This window comes from Salvelinus alpinus, chromosome 17, assembly GCF_045679555.1.
Source record: "Salvelinus alpinus chromosome 17, SLU_Salpinus.1, whole genome shotgun sequence".
Classification (NCBI taxonomy): Eukaryota; Metazoa; Chordata; class Actinopteri; order Salmoniformes; family Salmonidae; genus Salvelinus; species Salvelinus alpinus.
In genome coordinates, this window is record NC_092102.1 from 20,908,693 (window position 1) to 20,928,175 (window position 19,483).

General features: G+C 42.1%; 1 protein-coding gene across 1 annotated transcript; it reads right to left on the reverse strand.

The window, feature by feature from the left end:
- Positions 1 to 898: 898 nt before the first annotated feature.
- Positions 899 to 18,849, reverse strand: LOC139542463 (G-patch domain and KOW motifs-containing protein-like). Its single transcript, XM_071347903.1, has 11 exons — positions 18,602 to 18,849; positions 7,982 to 8,175; positions 7,711 to 7,850; positions 5,297 to 5,403; positions 3,474 to 3,675; positions 3,080 to 3,212; positions 2,254 to 2,419; positions 1,886 to 1,997; positions 1,702 to 1,771; positions 1,498 to 1,583; positions 899 to 1,333 (listed from the first exon to the last, which is right to left on the reverse strand). Exons 1-11 carry the CDS (start codon positions 18,811 to 18,813, stop codon positions 1,205 to 1,207), a joined length of 1,551 nt encoding a protein of 516 aa, XP_071204004.1. The 5' UTR covers positions 18,814 to 18,849; the 3' UTR covers positions 899 to 1,204.
- Between the last annotated feature and the right edge of the window lie 634 nt (positions 18,850 to 19,483).

A 19,483-nucleotide genomic window follows, 5' to 3' on the forward strand; every position in this document is an offset into this window, starting at 1 on the left:
CTTCCTGATTGATGTCTTGAGATGTTGCTTCAATATATCCACAATTTTCCTCCATGATGCCATCTATTTTGTGAAGTGCACCAGTGCCTACTGCAGCAAAGCACCCCCACAACATGATGCTGCCACCCCTGTGCTTCACGGTTAGGATGGTGTTCTTCGGCTTGCAAGCCTCCCCCTTTTCCTCCAAACATAACAATGGTCATTATGGCCAAACGGTTCTATTTTTGTTTCATCAGACCAGAGGACATTTCTCCAAAAAGTACGATCTTTGTCCCCATGTGCAGTTGCAAACCGTAGTCTGGCGTTTTTAATGGCGGTTTTGGAGCAGTGGCTTCTTTCTTGCTGAGCGGCCTTTCAGGTTGTCGATATAGGACTCATTTTACTGTAGATATAGATACTTTTGTACCGGTTTCCTCCAGCATCTCCCAAGGATATACCAGACTTTGAGGTCTACAATTGTTTTTGAGGTCTTGGCTGATTTCTTTTGATTTTCCCATGTCAAGCAAAGAGGCACAGTTTGAAGGTAGGCCTTGAAATACATCCACAGGCACAGTTCCAATGATGTCAATTAGCCTATCAGAAGCTTCTAAAGCCATGACAAGCTTTTTAAAGGCACAGTCAACTTCTGACCCACTGGAATTGTGATACAGTGAAATAATCTGTCTCAACAATTGTTGGAAAAATGACTTGTCATGCACAAAGTAGATGTCTTAACCGACTTGCCAAAACTATAGTTTGTTAACAAGAAATTTGTGGAGTGGTTGAAAAATGAGTTTAATGACTCCAACCTATGTAAACTTCAACTGTATATTTATATATATATATATATTAGTATTGCCAACAGCATGATTATGCCATTACTGTTGTAATATTGCCACTTGAGTCAGGACAAAATGGCTTTGCTGTTGACATGATTTTATTACAAAGATACACTGACAAAAGTTACTCACTGTACATACACTCTTGCATTTTATGACCAAACTTTGTCAAATGAAAAGGACATGTTTGGATGTTTGGGGCAGGTTGAGATCAGTGTTGAAGTGGAGGATAAACACCCTTGAACACTTTACGCACCTTTTTATTTTGCGCAAGCGTTTACCCACCTAATGTGGAAAAATGCATTGAACGTATGGGGAGGGTTACTTTATTCCCCCACCAATATTTTAACAGTACATCACTAGTTATATGGTAAAAGCGGAGGGTGTCAGTGATCTCCCCCTCCTACGTAATGGCAGATGGAGTCATAGTCCAGGGTGAAGACTTTCTCCTCATATCTGTCCAGCTGCACCATGGCTCTGCTCCTGTCTCGGTCCCTCTGGAGAATACGACCTACCTGAAACACACCACGTCATTAACTACAGACACTTCAATTACTTGTATATTTAACATTTTGTACTCCTCAATCCAATCAGTAATAAAAGCTATGAAACAAATCCGCATGGATATTTTACAGGCAAAGTGATAACGATGAGCCTACCAACCCATCCACTCACTCACCTGCCCCCTGTGTTCACCGAGTACAACCATGATGTCCTCAGAGTCAGTCTTTGGCACAATGGTCTCCAGCATCGTCTGTTTCACATCTATGTTATCATGAAGACATAAGGGCATCATTGAAGGAAAAATAGATGAGTAGAGGGAACACCAGTTAAAAGAATATGGGTTGGAGTAGGTAGAATGTAATTCAGCAGTAAAACTCACCATCTAAGAATCTGCCCTCCTCAGTACGACACACACAGATGTTTGGCGACAAGACATCCTCTATTCGCATCTTCAAAAAACAGCATAGGACATTCATTAAATTGATTCTAAAGATCAACACCACAGAACTGTAGTGGGCCGTAAAGTGTCAACAGGCAATGAATTGTGCACCTAGTGTTCATACCTTTGAATTGTAGTATTTTCCCCCTTTGAAGGCTTTATCTACAAAGCGAACTTTCAGGTCTCTCTGGAGCCAGGAGGGGGCAGCAGGAGGTAGCTTTGCCTGGGGCTTCTCTCTAAGGAGAGAAGGGAAAAGGTGATAAACAAAAAAAATCATTTGAAGCAATTATTTACTCTCAAATCATTTTATTATGTGTTATCAAATGAAATGGTGTGAGTAAATAATTGCTTTAGATTTAGAATTTATGAAGGAGTACTATAATCCAACATAAACATGAACTAATCCAAGTCATTAGTTAACCTCTTGTATTGAAAAAAATATATACAAATCCTACACTTCCAACCTCATCCCATATTTTCAGGATCCTCTACCTGTCCTGACTAGAATCCCGGTGTTTCCTTTTTCTCTGGTCCTTCCCTCCATCTCTGTCCCTCTCAGAAGATCTACTTTTCTTCCTCTCCTCTTCCTTGTTACTCCTCCTTTCTTTCTCCTCCCGTCTCTGCCGTTCCTTCTCTTTGTGGGCCCTGCTGAGGCGACCTGATTGGTAGAAAGATAGTGTTACATTCGCAATGTCACTAACAGTCCAAGGGGGCTCCATTAAACAGTTTCATCACAATGATCAAGTAGTCTCATCTGCATTATTGCTATGGTAGTGCTGATACATATTGACCTATTCAGCAATAACAAATAAGCCACATGAGAGCAGTACAATTTGCCTGTTCACAAACAGTACCAGTGTATATTTGACTGACATTGCTTATGTGTGAACCTCCCTCCACTCCAGAAACGGGTCCTTCTGATTACTGACAATAAGAGCAGTGACAGCATGGCTGTTTTGGGTTGGAATGGTAAAAGGCCAGATGGCTCCTTTTCACACAGAGACTCAAATGTCACTTAGCTAAAGGAGAGAGCGAGCCTATGGAATCAGCCCAGCTCATCACTCAACAACAGACCAGTCTGCCCTTTGGTTGTTTTTTTCCCCCTTGTTCTGGTCTAGAACCTTCCACCCATGTAGTGAGTGGGTGTCTCAGTATTGCCAAGACAACAATATTGGAAATAGTAATGGAAAGAACATTTCCATGACCCTGTATGACATTTGTTTGCTCAACTAAATTATTCCAATATTTTACGGTAAACAGGTTCAATGTCATTTCAGAGAGCAATCACAAAACTAACATGGTGGTAGGAGAGACTTACTGAGGTCTTTGCCGTTTTTGTCATATTCTGTGCGGTCAACCAGTTTCAGTGCATATTGACTGATTGTCACAGTCTTGCTACCAATCGCAAGCTTGACCACTACTCGTGCATTGTCCGGATCAACTCCTTCAATCTGTAACATAGGAATGTTGGGGCAATAGGAGGGGTGTTGCGAGGAGGGAGAGACAAAACAGTCAATCAGTGTGCAAAGGCACAAGTAGAGAGACAGTTACATTTGAGCAAAGTAAAGCTAATTGTCTTGCTATGAAACAACAACTATGACGCCTAAGATGGCCTACGAGATAGTGATATGCCACAGTGTTATGTTCTCAGGAGATTGCTGTTGCTTTCTGTAGTTCCAGAGAGTCCAGACAAACAAAGCCAGAAATCTCACCTTCCCGTACAGGTCCTTGTGTGCTCCAGACTCCACCAGCACATGGCCTCCAGGCCCCAGGACTAGGGTCTCCTCCTTCCGCTCATCGCCTGGCTTTGGGGGCCTCCGGGGCCCGCTGGGCTCCAGGTCCCTTATAGCAGAGCGGTCAGCTCCCAGACCCAGACCCTTCGGCCTCAGCTGGTGCTCTATGGGCTTCACGTCCCTAGAGAGAGGAGAGAGAGAGAGGGGAGAGAGAGATTAGGTGGGAGCAGGGTGAAAGTAGATTCTTCCTGGTATGGGGTCCCTCCTGTGTGAGAATGCGCTTCTTAAAATCCACCTTTTTTTTTTTATGGGCTTAATCATAGAATGACATATGGAATCCGTATTCATTTCATAGCATCTCTATGAGCCTAATAGTCAAGATTTGTCATTTAACTTTGAAAATGTATTAGCCTACCTTTTCATGTGGCATAAACACAACCTGTCATGTATTCATCTGATTGTCAAACAATTACTTCAAAAGGCTCATGTAGTCTACTTGTGCATGTTACTCAAGGACGGTGGTTTTTCAGCCTCATTCAGATATTTTTCTGCTTATAATTTCCAACATCTTGTTAGTCAACTTGTCTATAATTAGATAGCCTACATGCAGCTTCTCTTCTGTCATTACTTGATGCTTGTCTAGAATTCTAAATAAAGCCTTGCTCCCCAGAACAATGTCATACATCGATAGACTGATCAATGCATCATCAACAATCTAGTTGACATCGGTAAAGTTCTTTCATTCCTGCTTCTCTCACGGAGCGAGGATTTAGGGACAATGGAGATTTCCAAATAACGCCGGTTTCAAGGAAATCAAAAGCTTTGAAAACGATCCAACATGTTTCTGATAGTATTTCAGTTAATCTTGGATGCATATTTTATGTGGTTGAAAATGAAATACTGTCAGCTTTAATGTTGCTGAAAGAAATTGCTCGTTTAGGCTACACAACAGGTCCCTAAGCGCATATTTTCATTCTTTCAAGATGCTGAAATGAATCCTATTTCTCCACTCCTATTCCCGAGACAAAATGTAGATTTGTTCTGTAATTTTACTGCGAGGAACACTTCATTCAGCAGGAGTTAACATTATAATAGGCTACATGTGAGGCCTACAGTCTACAGTCAGTGTTCAGACTTCAGTTACTATTCCAACGATTAGGCTACTCCACCCATTTGATAGGCCTAAAAGTAAAGAGATATCACTTACAAAACACCAAAAAGTGTTATGAATGACATTGACAATTGCCCATTCATTAGGTCTACACAAGTCAATTCGCTAATTTTCCATGCGGTCATGATAAAGTGTAATAGCCTACAGTTTTCATGGAATCTGTGTATTAATGATCGTGATAGGCTCATGTTTTACCGGTATTGCGTACCCCACACTATTTGCTTTGCTGGGACTTCGTACCTGACCGTTCCGGCTTACTGTCAACCCTGGGTGAGAGTGAACTAGGAAGTATAATGGGATGAGATAGACCCCTATGTCTATGAGTCAATGGGTTTATATTTGCAGACTAGCAAACAGATGGGCTTGAAGATTAAAAACAACAGTGGCCAACCACAGTAAGATTGCATTACTAAAACTACATTATTTACTGTACTCTGGGGAAAACAGCATAATCATCTTATGTCATTACTTATTTTCTGTAATATAAGTCCGATGCCAAAAACCTGATGCAACAAGAGTGGATAATATTGGCATTATAAATAAAGCAGACATAGCAAACCAGATATTTTAAAGGCATTAAAAATAACACAGGGATTGGGGATGAAGACTGACTATGAGGGAGAATACGCACTGTTTGAAGGTCCGCCCGATGCCCTCTCCGGCCTTCCAGCCCATCCCCTTCAGCATGGCTAACCCGTACACCTCCACAGGAACACTGTCATAGTCTGCCTCTGTGGACTGAACACACAGCAATTGATCAGACACACGTCACATTCTATATGCAGTCTCAGATAGTGAGAAAAACAGACATCACTCTTTACACACCCACTGGTACAGTCTAATGCTCTGTACATCTGATTGTCATTTGTGTCAGCCTGCCAGATAGTGTTTCTATAGACTGACAGATGCTTGTGTATGTCCGGACTCCATACACAGACAGAAATAGCTGATTCCAATGTTGTTGTTATACAATCCTTTGGCTCTAGGCTGACAGACTCAGTCAGACCAAGTTGACAGAGGTCACCAACCACATCACAGCAGTGTAGAGACATGCTGCTGTCATTCATGTGGGTGCTGTCTGTCCCAGTGCCATGCTCCTCACTAGCTCCCTTATGGGCTCTGTCTGCTCTAGGGGAAGCTGGGATCCCACAATAGTGGGAGAAGCATGAAGGTGGAATGAGCCAGCTCCTCAGCCCCTCCCTAATACGGTGCCTTCAGAAAGTATTCATACCCCTTGACTTATTCCACATTGTTGTGTTACAGCCTGCATTCAAAATAAATAAATAATAATTCTCACCCATCTACACACAATAACCCACAATGACAAAGTGACTTTTAGAAAATTAAATACTGAAATACCTCATTTACATAAGTATTCACACCCCCAGTCAATATTTTGTAGAATTAATTTCCCACGGTCTGGTGGAAAGCAGACTGAACCAGGTTTTCCTCTAGGATTTTTTCTGTGCTTAGCTCCATTAGTTTATTTTTTGTCTTGAAAAACTTCCCAGTCCTTAGTGATTACAAGCATACCCATAACATGATGCAGCCACCACTTATGCATGAAAATATGTAGAGTGGTACTCAGTAATGTGTTGTATTTGCCCCAAACATAACACTTTGTATTCAGAACAAAAAGTTAATTGCTTTGCCACATTTTTGGCAGTATTACTTTAGTACCTTTTTGCAAACAGGATGCATGTTTTGGAATAGTTTATTACGCTACAGGCCTCCTTCTTTTCACTGTCAATTAGGTTAGTATTGTGGAGTAACTTCAATGTTGTTGATCCATCCTCAGTTTTCTATCAAATCATTAAAACTCTATAACTGTTTTAAAGTCACCATTGGCCTCATGGTGAAATCCCCGAGCGGTTACCTTCCTCTCTGGCAAACGTAGTTAGGAAAGATGCCTGTATCTTTGTAGTGACTGGGTGTAGTGATGCACCATCCAAAGTGTAATTAATAACTTCACTATGCTCAAAGGGATATTCAATGTCTGCTTTTTTATTTTTTTATTCCCCATCTACCAAAAGGTGCCCTTTGCGAGACATTGGAAAACCTGAATCTGTGAATCTGTGTTTGAAATTCACTGCTTGACTGAGGGACCTTACAGATAATTGTATGTGTGGGGTACAGAGATGAGGTAGTCATTAAAAAAACAATGTTAAACACTATTATTGCACACACAGAGAGTCCATGCAACTCATTATGTGACTTGTTAAGCACATTTTTACTCCTGAAGTTATTTAGGCTTGCCATAACAAAGGGGGTTGAATACTTAGACTCAATACATTTCAGCTTTTCATTTTTAATTACTTTACAATTTTTTTATTCGAAAAACATAATTGAACTGACATTATGAGGCATTGTCTGTAGGCCAGTGACAAAAAAAAAATGTAATCAATTTTAAATTCAGGCTGTAACAACAAAATGTGGAAAAATCTCAAGGGGTATGAATACTTTCAGAAGGCACTGTATCTAAAGTCAAGACAGATGTGAGATGACAGTGATGAGAGGGTGGGAGATGGGTGATGAGGAAGATATGCAGAGAGGAAGATGACTGTTGGTCTCTAGGGAGAGGGAGGGCAAGCGAGTGTCATCTCATTCGTAAGATGCTGTCAGATCTGAAGTGAGTACGTGTCATGCACACACACACTTCTCTGTTGGCACGGTTCGGTTTGGTGGAAATATCCTGCGGTCAGCACTTTCACACAGTCTCTGGTTTCAGTCCCAGTTAAACTGGTCAGTCCACCTCCATCTGTCATCGCACACATTCTGTTGATCTGACTTTCACACACTTGTTAATCCATCACGCGCTCTCATTCACTCATGCGTATCATAACTTTCCATCTCTGTTTAGGAATCAACATCTCTCTCGTAATCTGACAACTTTCAGTCTGTTCAAGTTGCCCATCCTAATTTGACCTCACACATAACATTTGCTGTGAAAATGCATTGAATTTACTTCACAGTCTATTGACACAACAAGACCCAAGAACCAGACGGTCACGGATAAGGTTCCTCTGACCCTCGCCCCATACTTACAGACTCCGGTCGCAGGTCCACCTTGATGTGGTCTCCATCCTCAAACCCCTGTGGAGCCTGGTTCTGCATCAGCAGGGGGATGGTGAGGTTGGGGTCTGCTTGGTCCCCATTTTTCCACTGATCAAGCTGCCTCTGAGATTCTGAAAGAGAGATGTGATATTGAAAGAGTGATTAAAGTATTAATGGTGGATTCACAACATTAGGATAAGGTGCTAATTTCTGAGAGGCTATCTTCACTGAAGTAGGAACTGAAGCTGACACAGACATGCACCTTCAATAATTTCTTTGACAGCCTGTGATTCCACTGAGTCCTGCTCCTGAGAGGGGGGTTGTGTTTTGGCCTTATCCCTCCCTCCATCACCGTGCCCCTGGACCTGGCCAGCTCTGTTTTCCTGCCTGCTGCACCAGCGATTCCTTTGGATGAGTGGAATGATCAGCTCCTTTGGCTTCTCCACAGGCTTGATACTAAGACGGACAAAGGAGGTAGAAAGCATTTACTAACTACACAAAACAATTAGCTTTGCAAAGGCTATGTCCCAATTATCTCTCCTTCCTCCCAAAGTGTGCACTTGTTTGCTTTCCTTCACTGACTTGAAAGGAAATGACTGGTATAAGAGATATCGTGAAAATTCCCACAAGCCCATGGCTCCACCAATCCAGATTTTTGGGAAGTAGTGAGGGATTGTACACATTTCAGGAGAAAGTAGATATTGGGACGCACCCCCAGGCCTTTTCTCAATTAGATTGAGTCCTCCTTTTGAAATGGGTCAAAGGTAAATCGAGGAGAGGCCGCGAGAGGGGAACGTCAATGACTGTTTATATGAATGGACAAAGCCATCGATCACGTGACACCATTCATTCCTATGTGTAGACTCAATAGTGCATTTGAAGCCAAGGTAGTCGGTTAAGATGGTGTCTAATGTGGTAAATTTATGTAGACATACATTTGAGTTTGAGCTACTACAGAAAGTAACGTTGCAAGCTAGCTCAGTGCTGCCCCCTCTCATTGAGTACCTCAAGATACTGCAGGCTGCCATTAGCTACAAAGTCAATTATCCTTATTACTTTTCCATATAACTTCTTTAAAATAATTGGTTCAAGGACATACATCTGATGTAATAGAAGCAATTATTGGTACTGTGATTGTCTTCAAGAAATGTATTTATTTACATGATGGACCACGAAGATTGCCATTTTCCCCTTCACTATAATGGGGGATTCTGTTCTCTGCAAACAATGCCTGCAGTACCGAGGTCGGCCTTGAACTTTGTGGGTTCAATGAGAGGGGGCAGTCGTTCTGGTGAATGTGGACAAAAATGGCTTGTATAAAACATACTGAACATCGTGCAATGTGAATGGGCTAAATAACAATGTGATTTAAATGTGTTTTCTAAAGTTGATTATAACAATTATAATAATAATAATATTTAGGCTATTAACTATTTTCCTTTTTTGATATTGTTAAATAAAATTCTAGGTCTGCTAACATTTCCTAATAACATTTTACAAATTTCGACCATTATTATTTTTTACCATCTTCATTGTGGGAGAAATCGCCAGGTCACAGCCTTATTCTTTCTATGTCTTGCTTATTCTTGCTTGCTTCTCAGAGGTTCTATCGAGGAGGGGAGGACACTCTTCAGTTAGCCTACTAACGAATTGACATCTCCTCGAACACTTACCGGTTTCCATGTCGTGGAGGAAAAGGGAAAAGGCACAGCAAGTCGGAAGTTTACATACACTTAGGTTGGAGTCATTAAAACTCGTTTTTCAATCACTCCACAAATTTCTTGTTAACAAACTATAGTTTTGGCAAGTCGGTTAGGACATCTACTTTGTGCATGACAAGTAATTTTTCCAACAATTGTTTACAGACAGATTATTTCACTGTATCACAATTCCAGTGGGTCAGAAGTTTACATACACTAAATTGACTGTGCCTTTGAACAGCTTGGAAAATTCCAGAAAATTATGTCACGGCTTTAGAAGCTTCCGATAGGCTAATTGACATCATTTGAGTCAATTGGAGGTGTACCTGTGGATGTATTTCAATGCCTACCTTCAAACTCAGTGCCTCGTTGCTTGACATCATGGGAAAATCAAAAGAAATCAGCCAAGAACTCAGAAAAAATATAAAAATTGTACACCACAAGTCTGGTTCATCCTTGGGAGCAATTTCCAAACGCCTGAAGGTACCACATTCATCTGTACAAACAATAGTACACAAGTATAAACACCATGGGACCACGCAGCTGTCATACCGCTCAGGAAGGAGACACGTTCTGTCTCCTAGAGATTAATGTACTTTAGTGCAAAAAGTTCAAAATCAATCCCAGAACAACAGCAAAGGACCTTGTGAAGATGCTGGAGGAAACAGGTACAAAAGTATCTATATCCACAGTAAAATGAGTCCTATATCGACAACCTGAAAGGCCGCACAACAAGGTTGAAGCCACTGCTCCAAAACTGCCATAAAAACGCCAGACTACGGTTGGAACCGCACATGGGGACAAAGATCATACTTTTTGAAGAAATGTCCTCTGGTCTGATGAAACAAAAATAGAACTGTTTGGCCATAATAACCATTGTTATGTTTGGAGGAAAAAGGGGGAGGCTTGCAAGCCAAAGAACACCATCCCAACCGTGAAGCACGGGGGTGGCAGCATCATGTTGTAGGGGTGCTTTGCTACAGGAGGGACTGGTGCACTTCACAAAATAGATGGCATCATGAGGTAGGAAAATTATGTGCATATATTGAAGCAACATCTCAAGACAGGAAGTTAAAGCTTGGTCGCAAATAGGTCTTCCAAATGGACAATGACCCCAAGCGTACTTCCAAAGTTGTGGCAAAATGGCCTAAGGACAAAGTCAAGGTATTGGAGTGGCCATCACAAAGCCCTGACCTCAATCCTATAGAAAATGTGTGAGCAGAACTGAAAAGGTGTGTGCGAGCAAGGAGGCCTACAAACCTGACCCAGTTACACCAGCTCTGTCAGGAGGAATGGGCCAAAATTCACCTAACTTATTGTGGGAAGCTTGTGGAAGGCTACCCGAAACGTTTGACCCAAGTTAAACAATTTAAAGGCAATGCTACCAAATACTATTTGAGTGTATGTAAACTTCTGACCCACTGGGAATGTGATGAAAGAAATAAAAGCTGAAATAAATCATTCTCTCTACTATTATTCTGACATTTCACATTCTTAAAATAAAGTGGTGATCCTAACTGACCTAAAACAGGGAATTTTTACTGGGATTAAATGTCAGGAATTGTGAAAAACTGAGTTTAAATGTATTTGGCTAAAGTGTATGTAAACTTCCGACTTCAACTGTAGGTGTCCTAGCCTACCTCTTTCAGGTAATACAGTCAATGCAGTATTAGCCTTATATTTAACTAATTCGTGATGGTTATACATAATAAGCTTCTAACCTTTGTCTCATGCGCAATACGCAAGCACCTGTACTCCGCTGGCCTCTCCTTAAAAAACACTCCTTAACTCTTGGAGTCTCATACAGGAAGAGCTAGACTCGAATAGCTTACTGGACATTGTTTTTTCACCATTTCTTATTCGAATAGGGAAGCAAGCTCTTTTTTTGCTGAATGTTAAATACAGCAGCCAAAAGACGCTCGATGGCGGTAGGCTTTAGCAGTTATTTATTCAGACCCATAACCATTCAATCTGTGAAGAGAAGTGAAAGCCTTCTGCATCTAATTCTAGTCCTAAACTATTCAAGGTTGTCATTATAATGAAGATAAGGACAACAAAACTGGTTCCATCTAACTGTTGAAAGCGAGGAAAGAAAGAAGCAGCAATAGAGAAAGGTAGGCTAATAACTTTAGGGGAAATATAATGAAAAGGTATATACACGAGTCAGTCTACTAATTATACAGTGCATTCAGAAAGTATCCAGACCCCTTGACTTTTTCCACACTGTTACATTACAGCTTTATTCTAAAATGGATTCGTGTTTTTTCCCCTCATCAAATCTACACACAACACACCATAATAACAACGCAAAAACTGGTTTTATACATTTTTGCAAATTAAAAACTTAAATATCACATTTACAGAAGTATTCAGACCCTTACTCAGTACTTTATTGAAGCACCTTTGGCAGCAATTACAGCCTTGAGTCTTTTGGGGTACGACGCTACAAGCTTGGCACACCTGTATTTGGGGAGGTTCTCCCACTCTTCTCTGCAGATCCTCTCAAGCACTGTCAGGTTGGATGGGCAGCGTTGCTGCACAGCTATTTTCAGGCCACTCCAGAGATGTTCGATCGCGTTCAAGTCCGGGCTCTGGCTAGGCCACTCAAGAACATTCAGACACTTGTTCCGAAGCGTTGTCTTGGCTGTATGCTTAGCGTTGTTGTCCTGTTGGAAGGTGAACCTTCACCCCAGTCTGAGGTCCTGAGCGCTCTGGAGCAGGTTTTCATCAAGGATCTCTCTGCTCCTTTCATCTTTCCCTCGATTCCAACTGGTCTCCCAGTCCCTGCCGCTGAAAAAGCATCCCCACAGCATGATGCTGCCACCACCATGCTTCACCGTAGGGATGGTATTGGCCAGACGATAATCGGTGCCTGGTTTCCTCCAGACGTGACACTTGGCATTCAGGCCAAAGTGTTCAATCTGGGTTTCATCAGACCAGAGAATCTTGTTTCTCATGGTCAGAGTCTTTTAGGTGCCTTTTTGGCACTGAGGAGTGGCTTCCGTCTGGCCACTCTACCATAAAGGCCTGGTGGAGTGCTGCAGAGATGGTTGTCCTTCTGGAAAGTTCAGAGGAACTCTGGAGCTCTGTCAGAGTGACCATCGGTTTCTTGGTCACCTCCCTGACCAAGGCCCTTCTCCACTGACTGCTCAGTTTGGCCAGGCGGCCAGCTCTAGGAAGAGTCTTGGTGGTTCCAAACTTCTTCCACTTAAGAATGATGGACGCCACTGTGTTCTTGGGGACATTCAATGCTGCAGAAATGTTTTGGTACCATCCCCAGATCTGTGCCTCCACACAATCCTGTCTCGGAGCTCTACGGACAATTCCTTTGACCTCATGGCGTGGTTTTTGCTCTGACATGCACTGTCAACTGTGGGACCTTTATATAGACAGGTTTGTGCCATTCCAAATCATGTCCAATGAATTGAATTTACCACAGGTGGACTCCAATCAAGTTGTAGAAACATCTCAAGGATGATCAATGGAAACAGGATGCACCTGAGCTCAATTTCGAGTCTCACAGCAAAGGGTCTGAATACGTCTGTAAATAAGGTATCCGTTTTTATTTTTTAATACATTTGAAAAACTTAAAAAAAAAAAGTTTTTGCTATATCATGAGGTATTGTGTGTAGATTGATGAGGATGTATTTATTTAATCAATTTTAAAATCAAAATGTGGAAAAAGGGAAGGGGTCTGAATACTTTCCGAATGCACTGTACAAATAGGCCCTATTATATTGCAAAATTAAAACCAATCTTGTAACTTTGTAGGCTACACATGCTGCACCAGAATTGCATGTTCTCTTCAGCTTTTGAACAATGTGCGTTTGAATGATGTGTGTAATTCCAGTCCATATAATACAATACATTAATACAGTTCACACTCAAAGAAATTTGCCAACTGGAGTTGGGTAAATAAATGAAACAGAGCATATATCTAGCTACATCTATGGGCTTTTATGTTTTTCTGTCGTGCATAATGTGCAGTAGCCTATATCATAAATGGCACAATCATTTGGGCTTGGGCTCATTAAATGTCTTTAATATATGGCTCATAAAATGTATTTAATATATGGCTCATCAGGCTCAGGTAGCATCAGGTTAGAGCTTTGGTCAACATGAAAATTCTAATCAAATCCAGACATTTATATGCTTTATAATGCTTTTGAATGACACTTCCGGTTTTGGCGGGAAATACCAGGTTACCCGGGAGAAAAAGTGATTTATTCTCAGGATGGCACACTTGTAAAATACCGGGAAAATATTCAACCCTAGTGTAGATGAACGGAAGGACACCGGTTAAAGAAGTATTTTCAAGCCTTGAAACAATTGAGACATGAATTGTGTATATGTGCCAGTCAGAGGGTGAAAAATGTACAGCGGGGAGAACAAGTATTTGATACACTGCCGATTTTGCAGGTTTTCCTACTTACAAAGCATGTAGAGGTCTGTAATTTTTATCATAGGTACACTTCAACTGTGAGAGACGGAATCTAAAACAAAAAGCCAGAAAATCACATTGTATGATTTTTAAGTAATTAATTTGCATTTTATTGCATGACATAAGTATTTGATACGTCAGAAAAGCAGAACTTAATATTTGGTACAGAAACCTTTGTTTGCAATTACAGAGATCATACGTTTCCTGTAGTTCTTGACCAGGTTTGCACACACTGCAGCAGGGATTTTGGCCCACTCCTCCATACAGACCTTCTCCAGATCCTTCAGGTTTCGGGGCTGTCGCTGGGCAATACGGACTTTCAGCTCCCTCCAAAGATTTACTATTGGGTTCAGGTCTGGAGACTGGCTAGGCCACTCCAGGACCTTGAGATGCTTCTTACGGAGCCACTCCTTAGTTGCCCTGGCTGTGTGTTTCGGGTCGTTGTCATGCTGGAAGACCCAGCCACAACCTATCTTCAATGCTCTTACTGAGGGAAGGAGGTTGTTGGCCAAGATCTCGCGATACATAGCCCCATCCATCCTCCCCTCAATACGGTGCAGTCGTCCTGTCCCATTTGCAGAAAAGCATCCCCAAAGAATGATGTTTCCACCTCCATGCTTCACGGTTGGGATGGTGTTCTTGGGGTTGTACTCATCCTTCTTCTTCCTCCAAACACAGCGAGTGGAATTTAGACCAAAAAGCTCTATTTTTGTCTCATCAGACCACATGACCTTCTCCCATTCCTCCTCTGGATCATCCAGATGGTCATTAGCAAACTTCAGACGGGCCTGAACATGCGCTGGCTTGAGGACCTTGCGTGCGCTGCAGGATTTTAATCGATGACGGCGTAGTGTGTTACTAATGGTTTTCTTTGAGACTGTGGTCCCAGCTCTCTTCAGGTCATTGACCAGGTCCTGCCGTGTAGTTCTGGGCTGATCCCTCACCTTCCTCATGATCATTGATGCCCCACGAGGTGAGATCTTGCATGGAGCCCCAGACCGAGGGTGATTGACCGTCATCTTCAACTTCTTCCATTTTCTAATAATTGCGCCAACAGTTGTTGCCTTCTCACCAAGCTGCTTGCCTATTGTCCTGTAGCCCATCCCAGCCTTGTGCAGGTCTACAATTTTATCCCTGATGTCCTTACACAGCTCTCTGGTCTTGGCCATTGTGGAGAGGTTGGAGTCTGTTTGATTGAGTGTGTGGACAGGTGTCTTTTATACAGGTAATGAGTTCAAACAGGTGCAGTTAATACAGGTAATGAGTGGAGAACAGGAGGGCTTCTTAAAGACAAACTAACAGGTCTGTGAGAGCTGGAATTCTTACTGGTTGGTAGGTGATCAAATACTTATGTCATGCAATAAAATGCAAATGAATTACTTAAAAATCATACAATGTGATTTTCTGGTACACTTTTGTTGAAGTGTACCTATGATAAAAATTACAGACCTCTACATGCTTTGTAAGTAGGAAAACCTGCAAAATCGGCTGTGTATCAAATACTTGTTCTCCCCACTGTAAGTGCCTTTGAATGTGGTATGGAAGTAGGTGCCAGGTGCACGGTGTGTGTCAAGACCTGCAACGCTGCTGGGTTTTTCCACACTCAACAGTTTCCCGTGTGTATCAAGAATGGTCCACCACCCAAAGGACATCCAGCCAACCTGACAACTGTGGGAAGTATTGGAGTCAACATGGGCCAGCATCACTGTGGAACGTTTGGCACCGCGATGAATTGAGGCTGTTATAAGGGTAAAAAGGGGCTGCAACTCAATATTAGGAAGGTTTTAATGTTTGGTGTACTCAGTGTTTAAATCATTGGTTCAAACAATTGTACCGGTAGAAAGCAAACTGACCAAGGCGGAGAAATCATGGCGGAAGTGAATTCGGAGTTTGAAATGAGAAGCGAATTGAGTTGTAGAAGAGGAAATGACAACAGAAGTCTCGAAGAATGGAATGAAAAATAAAAAGTATTGATAGTTGAAGGGGATGATGGTATATATCAGACAAGGGATTTGTTTCTTGTTGGGATACGATTTTTTGATGAGTGTCTCGAAGAGGGCAAATCATATGTTGGGAGAAGTTAAGTCAGAGTGACCAGGAGTGGGCTTGTCCTGACTAATTGTTTGTCTGAGAAACTGAGGAAGAGGGCCTCACAAGAATCGAGTCACCTGAAGCATCGTGCTCTGAACTCCGGAGTAGAACACCTGTTAAGGGATTCATTTCCGGGGTGTGGATGGAAGTTAAGGAGAACAACCTAGTGACGAGAATCCCAGGTGTGGTTAGTGCCTGTTGCTTGACCCGCATGGTGGATGGAAGAAAGAAAGTTTGTCGGTTCTATAGTTTTTTTTTGATGATGAGCACCTCCCTACTCATGTAAAGCTGAGGTATATGAGGTATGCATTAAGAGCTTTTGTCCCCAAACCATTACAGTGCAGAAATTGTAAAGAATTTGACCATGTTTTAAGTGTGTGCAGACTGGTGGAGTATACAGAAGGTTGGAGTGAAGAACGTCCATTTTGGAGTGCCCTGTAAGGGTGAAAGAGGTTGATGAGGCAAAAGTTAGGGCGGTCCATCGGATCTCAAAAGAGCAAGTGAAGTTGAAGAAATGGTAGTAGATGCAGAAATGCCCATAGTGAATAGGGCTATTTGTCAACCAAGAGAACCGGGCATGCTGTACGTAAAGTTAGTGGATGTGTGGTGTTCAATGCAACTGTGATAAACTGCACGGCTCAAGTATAAAGGAACTCAAAGAAATAGGACATCATTGTGGCTGCGGCAGGAAGCTATCTGGGGCAGCAGGAAAATATCTGAAGCTTCAGGAATTCACAGCGGAAGATTTACAAAGGTTATTGGCGATGGAAGATGTGCTGTCCTCCTAGGCTCCTACTGTGTAGGGATCTGACATGGATAATTATTTTTAACAGATGAGGCATGGAGCATGTTGATGAGTGATTTTCAGGTAGACAGTATGAGTTTTTTTTATCCACATTTGTCTTTTAGGATCTTTTATTTTCATCCCACACAGTTGGTGGTGACAATACACCTTTTTGCATGTAGTTCACTATAAAACCCAAAGAAGAAGACATTTAGCTATGGATGGACATTGTGGCTATGAGGTGGGGGTAACGGACAGGAAAAATGGAGAAAAGTGGAACATATTATAAGTAAATATGGAATGGGGGAATGCACATGCCTTCTGGAAGATCTGATGAAGGTGAAGATGGTGGACAGAAACAAAAAGGTGGAACATATTTTGAGTGAATATGGAGTGGTGTATCACGCATACCTTTTGGAAGAGCTACAGAAGGAAATTGAACATGACGAGAGAAGATGAATTAACTGCGGTGGCAGGTTCGGTGAAGACCACCGAGTTTGAGCCTTGTCCTGAGTTGATTCTGGCCCAGTGTCAGTGAGATTTTTGGAGAGAATGGATCATTGCCTTCTGGCAGATCCATATGTAGTGTTAGGTTGGGTGGAGAAGAGGTTGGGGAATGTTGGGTGGGTGAAAGTGACTCGAAGTGGAATTGTGTTGATTCTTTGCGTTTCTGCCGTCCACTAGGAGCGTGCGCTCTGCACCACGTAACTGGGGACAAGAACTGGGACTTGCTTTCCTCTGGAGCAGGGCGCTGTTAAAAGGAGTGATAGCTGGAGTGGCGTTGAGGAGGATCAACTGAAGTTGAAGCTTCCCGGTGTCTGTGACACCTGCCATTTGGTGAGATGCAAACCCGTTGGAGAGCGGTGTGAAACACACAAGACACGGTCTGTACTCTTGAGTTTTGATGCAGGCTTTACCAGATAAAGTCAAGTTAGGATGTGTCAGTTATCCCGTGAGTTTTTGTCCCAAATCCATTAAGGTGTTTTAGGTGTCAAGCTTATGGTCATGTGGCAGCAGTGTGTAGGAGGGAAACCCCTAAATGTGAGAAGTGTGCAGGAGGACATGAGACAAAGGAATGTGTATTGGTGGATAAAATTGTGTGTGTAAACTGTACGGGTACCCATGGTGCTGGATATCACAGCTGCCCAGCGAGAGAAAGGCAGGTTCAGGTTGCCAGGGTCAGAGTAGTGCAGAAGGTGTTGTATGCTGAGGCAGTGAAGAGAGTAGTAGAAGAAGCCTGGTCCAGGGTGAGGGATCCTAAGAGGATTCCTGTGAGAGGCCAGTAGAGTGATAGGAATAGCATGTGCTTCCGTAAGTTTTTTGTTGTTGGTGTTAATGGCCATGGATGTCAATTGTACCGCAGGAATGGAATGTAAAAATCACAGAGAATAGGTACAACATTTTACTGCAGAAAAGTTGCATGTTTTGACCAATAGTGTCCCATCCTCCCAGGCTGCTGGCCTTGAGTAGGATCAGATAGGTCCAAATTAGTGGAATTGTGTAGATGTTTTAATGGGTGCAGCCAGGGTTAGTTGGTATGGCAATTTTTCACAAAGTGTCATGAATTCATACAAGGGAATAGTAGCCAATGCTACTACAGAATAGTAACATGCACCAATATTTGTTTGCGTGCCGCCATAATACCAAAGAAGAAGAAATGTAGCTACCGGCAAAGAGTTTCTAAACCGTAAAGTCTTTGCTACCGGTAGCTAAATACATAGCTAACTAGCGAATACATAAAGGGACAGCAACATGTTTATTCAACATACAGGCTAGTAACGTTATTAGCTGACTACTAGGCAACAATATGTATTAATGCAACTGTATTTAGACACCAACATTAGAAGCTAGCTAACGTTAGCTTACCTTAGCAATTCTTTCCCATCGACTCCGGTTAAATAATCTCGCTCATCTGCGTTGATAGCTTCATCCCGACTAGATTTTAATTTAGTTACAGTTTTGCTAAAACCAAAAGATATAGCCCCTGATTTCCTCTCTCCTTGTTGTTGATGTGCACTAGATGTTGATGTATCAACATGAACGTTCCTGCTGTTTTGCTCCTGTTGAGAGGCCGCCATGTTTGCAATACAAACTCTATATGGGATGCTTAGGACGTCCCGACCCTAAACATAACAATTTTACATTTAATCTTGGGATGTGGGATATACATTGGGATATTGGGATATGCACGGACCATGTTTTTTGCGATGTAGGAGGAGAGAAAATAGAGTTTTAGGTAATGCAGTTTTATGTGGACCGAAAGCTCGATTTGATGGATCAGTTTAGATACCAAGTAGCGGTGCGTGGGTAAAATCACTGGGGTAATTGTGTTGTTTGCTCAATAGCCTGTTAATTAATATGTCTTGCAACCGTGATATATAGGCTTAACGGCCAAGACAATAAGAATAATAAATTCAACCACACCTTTGTTTTATCACAAAACCGGGTAGCAACCTCTGTCCATTGAAGTCCACAAAGCATATTGTGACAGATAGGTACATGACCTACAGCATGGTCAAGCAAGTTAATGTTTTGGACGTTTTTGGACCACTAAACAACTATTGATTTAGAACCACAAAGAGTTACCAGGAGCTGCCTCCACTATTCCAGCACCATTTCAACTTCAACATCAACAAATCACCTCTGACCGCTTAGTCTAATACAGTGACAACTAAAAGATACCAAAAACAATTTAGTCCAATCAACGTAAGCTAAATATGTGGCTGTCCATGGTTCTGATTTCTGTGT